General features: G+C 48.8%; 1 protein-coding gene across 1 annotated transcript in view; it reads left to right on the forward strand.

Moving 5' to 3' along the window:
* DGAT2 (diacylglycerol O-acyltransferase 2) overlaps window positions 1-2,737 on the forward strand; it is a 32,752-nt gene extending 30,015 nt beyond the window's left edge. The window contains exon 8 of the mRNA XM_005579118.5: window positions 1,555-2,737. Within this exon, the coding sequence (XP_005579175.3) occupies window positions 1,555-1,709 (155 nt within the window). The 3' untranslated portion in view covers window positions 1,710-2,737. The remainder of the gene's footprint in view (window positions 1-1,554) is intronic.
* Window positions 2,738-6,000: the final 3,263 nt, after the last annotated feature.

Genomic DNA, 6,000 nt, shown 5'->3' on the forward strand with positions numbered 1-6,000 from the left:
TAACTCTTGCACTGCTAACTGATAGGAATTATCTAGCAAAATAGAGGAAGAAGAGAATTTTTATCAGAAACAATAGCCTAAGTGAAGTTCAGAAACAAGATTGTGTAGTTTTTTTTGAAGAACAGAAAGAAAAACCTTAATATGACTGCAGCATAGACCTGTCAGAAGAGTGGAAAACAGTGATTGCACTTGGCCCTCGTCTGTGTTGTTTTGGGTGCATTTGGGATTGTTTAGAGGATTCTAAAGAATTACCTATAGTAGGTGTGTGTGTATGTGTTAATGGATCCCCCAGGAGCACATGGGCCCTTGGCAGTGGACTTGAGGGGCCAAAGCTCATAAAGATCCTTTGTGCTCCTAGGCCATTTGTCCTGCCTTGTACTTTTAGATAGAGACAAAGCAACAGGGAGGCAGCAGGAACATTTCCATGCACAGGTGTGGCTTGGGAGGGGCTGAGTCCTGTGGGCAATGTGAAGGAATTTGCTCTTCACCTTGAGAATGGAGAGCTACCAGAGAGTGTTTGGGAGGGGAAGTTAAGATTTGCATTTTAAAATGATCCTTGGAGCTGCTGGATGGAAGATGGGTTAGAAAAATGGAAGCCACAAGACCAGCCCAGAGGCTGTTTTGGTAGCCAGTGGCTTGGACCAAGGGAGTAGCAGTGGAGATGGAAGAGATGTGCATGATCTGGGAAAAATTTCAGAAATAGCATTGACAGGACATAGGAATGGATTGGGTATGGAGATGCAGCAGGATAAGAAAATAAAGCAACACACAGATCATAAATGTTGGTCTTCTCCCTCCTCTCCTGCCCTTAACCACACTTTTTATTTTTTATTTTTTATTTTTGAGACAGGGTTTCATTCTGTCATCCAGGCTGGCGTGCAGTGGCGCGATCTCAGCTCACTGTAACCTCTGCCTCCCAGTCTCAAGCGATCCTCCCACCTCAGCCTCCTGAGTAGCTGGTGCACCACCACGCCCAGCTAAGTTTTTGTATTTTTTTAAGTAGAGACGATTTTCACCATGTTGCCCAGGCTGGTCTTGAACTCATGAGCTCAAGCAATCTGCGGGTCTTTGCCTCCCACAGTGCTGGGATTACAGGCGTGAGCCACCATGCCTGGCCTACACTTTTTAAAGCATGTCACATTCCTCGCAGAATCCTCAGAAAAGCCCTGTGAGGAAGAATCCCCATGTAACAGAGGAGGAAACTGAGACTCAGAGAGGCAGGAATGGCTTGCCCAGAGCAGAGCAAAAGCAAAGATGTTTACTTGATCCCCTGACTGTCATAGACCCTCCTAGCAGAATGCAGTGGGTTCAACCAGTCTTGATCCCATCTGCAGCTTAGCACCTGTGTGGCCTTGGGTGGGTCCCTTCACATGCCCCTGGGCCTCAGTCTTTTCATCTGTAATAGGGGACAACCAGAGATGCAGCACATAAAGCATTTGGCACAGTTCCTGCCACATGGCAGGCCCACAGCCCAGCATCACTGCCTTCGGCATCATGGTAGATGCCCAGGGGAAGGGTGTTGACTAACCAGAAGCCTCTGTCTTGTCCCTGCAGTGGGAGAGCCCATCACCATCCCCAAGCTGGAGCACCCAACCCAGCAAGATATCGACCTGTACCACACCATGTACATGGAGGCCCTGGTGAAGCTCTTCGACAAGCACAAGACCAAGTTCGGCCTCCTGGAGACTGAGGTCCTGGAGGTGAACTGAGCCAGGCTTCGGGGCCAACTCCTTGGAGGAACCAGTTGCAAATTGCTTTTATGCTCTGTAAATTTGGAAGCGTCATGGGTGTCTGTGGGTTATTTAAAAGAAATTATAATAATTTTGCTAAACCATTACAATGTTAGGTCTTTTTTAAGAAGGAAAAAGTCAGTAATTCAAGCTCTTTTACTTCCAGTTTGCCCTGTTCTAGGTGGTGGCTAAATCTGGGCCTAATCTGGGTGGCTCAGCTAACCTCTATTCTTCCCTTCCTGAAGTGACAGAGGAAACTCAGTCTTGGCCTGGGGAAGAAGGATCGCCATTAGTGACTTGGGCCAGTTAGATGATTCACTTTTTGCCCCCAGGGATGAGAGGCAAAAGCCACTTCTCATACAAGCCCCTCTATTGCCACTACCCCACACTTGTCTAGTCCTGAAACTGCAGGACCAGTTTCTCTGCCAAGGGGAGGAGTTGGAGAGCACGGTTGACCTGTTGTGTGAGGACAGTAGTAGGCATCTGGAATGCTCCTGTTTGATCTCCCTTCTGTCACCCACTCCTCACCCCCAGTCACTCACATCAGAGCCTGGACTGGCCTTCAGGATGAGGATGGGGGTGGCAATGACACCGTGCAGGGGAAAGGACTGCCCCCCATGCACCATTGCAGAGAGGATGCCGCCACCATGAGCTAGGTGGAGTAACTGGTTTTTCTTGGGTGGCTGATGACATGGATGCAGCACAGACTCAGCCTTGGCCTGGAGCACATACTTGCTGGTGGCCTCAGTTTACCTTCCCCACATCACAGATTCTGGATGTGAGGAAGAGGTCCCTCTTCAGAAGGGGCCTGGCCTTCTGAGCAGCAGATTAGTTCCAAAGCAGGTGGCCCCCGAACCCAAGCCTCACTTTTCTGTGCCTTCCTGAGGGGGTTGGGCCAGGGAGGAAACCCAACCCTCTCCTGTGTATTCTGTTATCTCTTGATGAGATCATAGCACCATGTCAGACTTTTGTATATGCCTAGAAAATAAATGAAAGTGAGAATCCTCTATGAGTTATTGCTGGGGCTGCATCTGCATCTGCTGCTGACACCTGGGGGAGACTGGGGCCCCAGCTGGCTGCCCTCTGAGCCCTCTAGCCCCTTGCACCTTTGGCCCACATGACACTGCTGTGGTGTGTTAGTTACCTATCACTGTGTAACAAACTACTTTAGAGCTCAATGGTTTCCAGCAGCATCTGTTGTCTCCCAGTTCCAAGTCACGATTTGAGGCTTGGCTTGGTCCTCCACTCAGGGTTTCTCACAGGGCTGCAGTCGTCTTGGAGCCAGGCTGAGGAAGGATCCACTCCCAAGCCCATTCCTGCAGTTGTTTGCAGGATTGACTTCCTCACTGGCTGTTGACAGAGGCCACTCTCAGTTCCTTGCCACATGGGCCTTTCCATGGGGTAGCTCATGGCACAACAGCTGACTTAGCAAGATGAGCCAGTGAGTGGAGTGAAGTGTGTGAGCAAGACAGAAGTCCCAGGCCCTTACAACCTAACCTGGGAAGTGATATCCTGTCACCTTTGCCATATTCTGTTCATTAAATGAACATTGCTAGGTCCAGCTCCCACTGGAGGGGAGAGGATTATACCAGGGAATGGATGCCAGGGGGCAGGGGTCATTGGGAGCCACTTCACATGGTGCCTACCACATGTGGTAAACGGCTCCTGTCCAGCTGGAGGGCCCTTCAGTGGCTGAGCTGGAAGGCTCCTTATGGGTCACTCAAGCTGTGTTCCCTGCCAAAAAGGCAGAGGCCTGGCCTGCTGTCACCCTAGTGATTTCAAGATGCCACCTCTTTTCTAATTCCTTTCTGTTCAGTGAATACTAGGCACCTGGGAACCCTTCCCAGCCGAGACCAAAGGACCTCGTTCTAACTTCCTTACTGCCAGAACTGTCCTGCCTGTCCTTGCTGTTCATCCCCCTCAGGTCCAACTCCTCTGTGCTGGAAACTGAGAGAGCTACTTGGGAGCAGAGACAAACACTGAGAACAGCTGAGGATACACAGGGTAGTCAGAGCTGTGCCAGAAGTCCCAACCTGCCCGGGGGTGCCTCATGAGGAAAGAACGCCTGAGCTGGGCCTTGAAGGGCGGCTGGGAGTCACCAGGAAAGGAAGGTGGTGAAGGGCAGAGCAGCAGGGGAAGGATAGGGAGGCCTGATTGGAAAAACATTGCTGGTTTGAAAGATGGAGGAGACAGAGACAGCAGTGGGGCTTGGCTTGGAAGGGTGGAGAGCTGGTGTCTCCAGAGTTTCTATGTGGGCAGGAGGGCAGAGCAGTGAGAGGAGTGCTGGGAGGGGACAACAGAGGCTGGCTTCTAGTGCCAGGCAGGCCTCAGGCTAGAGAGCTCAGGTTAGAGGACAGCCATTTCCTTTCGGATGGGGAAAAGGCCTTTTTTCTGATGAGGGGCTCAGCATCACCCCAGCCCGAGCCTGAGGCTGACCCAAGGCTGGACTGCAACCTCAGTCTCTGGCTTCAAGTCAAGCCCCGGCCTTAACTGAGGCTACTCCACCAAAGTAGGCTGTTATCCTCAAGCACTGCTTTTGGTGAAGAGTGAGCGCCTGTGCACTGGGGAACTCCGCCATCTGCCTAAGGAGAACAGGGACAACCGGGTCCCAAATCCCAGAGGGATGCCCTCAGTGGTCTGACCAGAGCTGAGACCACCCTGGTTTTAAGCTGTGCATGGGGCAGGCAGGGGGACTCCAGTAGGTTCTGTGAACATTGCCTTGGGATGGGAGTTGTTATCTTGGGAGAAGGAACTGGAACCTCCTTTCCCCCGAAGACGAAGTCTGCCCTTGGGTGTAGTGGTGAGGGCTGCCCTTTGAGACTGAAGATGGTCAGTTCCATGATTCTGCCTGTGGTTCCCAGATATAGCCACAAGGGGGCACTGAAGATGGCTCTCAGGCATAGGCCACACAGCTGCTTAGGCTTGCTTTCCACATTTTCTACATCTCTCAGGCTAGAAGCTAGGGTGTTTCACAGATAAAGATATCTTTTAGGTCAAATTGGCTTATCCCGTTGTTCAAATCTCCTGTTTCTTTGTTGGTCTTCTGCATAGTTGTTCTATCCATTATTCAGAGCAGGGTATTGAATTCTCTAGCTGTTGTTACTGATTTATGTCTCCCTCCAGTTCTGTCAGTTCTTCATGTGTTTTGGGACACTGCCATTAGCTGCATGCATGTTTATAACATGTTTATATTATGTCTTCCTGATGAATCCACCCCTTATCATTATAAAATGCTGCTCTTTGTAGTAACAGTTTCTGTCCCAAAGTTTACTGTGTATAACTCTATTGGTACAGCCACCCCCACTCTCTTTTGTTCCTGTTTGCATGGAATGTCTTTTCTATCCTTTCCCTTTCAACTTATTTGTGTCTTTGAATATAAAGTGTGTCATAGACATAATAGTGTTGGATGTTTTTTATATCCACATTTCTACTCTTTGCCATATGATTGTTTAGTCTCTTTACATTTAATGTAATTATAAGGTGGAATTTACGTCTGTCATTTTGCTATTTGTTTTCTGTGTCTTATTTTTTTTATTCCTCTCTCTTTCCATTCCTGCCTTCTTGTGTGTTAGACAACTGTTTTCTAATACACTTTTAATTATCTTGTTTCTGTATATTTTTTAGTTATTTTCTTAGTGGTCGGTTGACACTTTAGTCCAGATTAATACAAATTAAGATTAACATCTTAATTTCCCCATCGTTTGGGCAGGGTAGCTTGAGAGAAAAGAGAGGCAGGCCATATGAGAATGGTATAGTGGGTTAAATAGTGGCCCACACAATATGTCCACATCCTAATCCCTTGAACCTGTGAATGTAGTCTTATTTGGAAAAAAGGGCCTTTGCAGATAAAATTAAGTTAAAGATTTCAAGATGAGGTAATACTGAATATCTAGATGGGACCCCAATTCAATGATAGGTGTTCTTAGAAGAACAGGCCAGGCGCAGTGGCTCATGGCTACAATTCCAATGCTTTGGGAGGCAAAGGCAGGAGAATCACTCGATCCCAGGAGTTTGAGACCAGCCTGGCCAACATGGCAAAACCCCATCTCTACTAAAAATACAAAAATTAGCCAGGTGTGGTGACGCACACTGTAGTCCCAGCTACTTGGGAGGCTGAGGCACAAGAATTGTTTGAACCCAACCGGACACGGTGGCTCACACCTGTAATCCCAGCACTTTGGGAGGCTGAGGTGAGCAGATCACCTGAGGTCGGGAGTTCAAGACCAGTCTGACCAACATGGAGAAACCCCGTCTCTACTAAAAATACAAA

The sequence above is a fragment of the Macaca fascicularis genome, chromosome 14 (genome assembly GCF_037993035.2).
Source record: "Macaca fascicularis isolate 582-1 chromosome 14, T2T-MFA8v1.1".
In the NCBI taxonomy this organism is placed as follows: domain Eukaryota; kingdom Metazoa; phylum Chordata; class Mammalia; order Primates; family Cercopithecidae; genus Macaca; species Macaca fascicularis.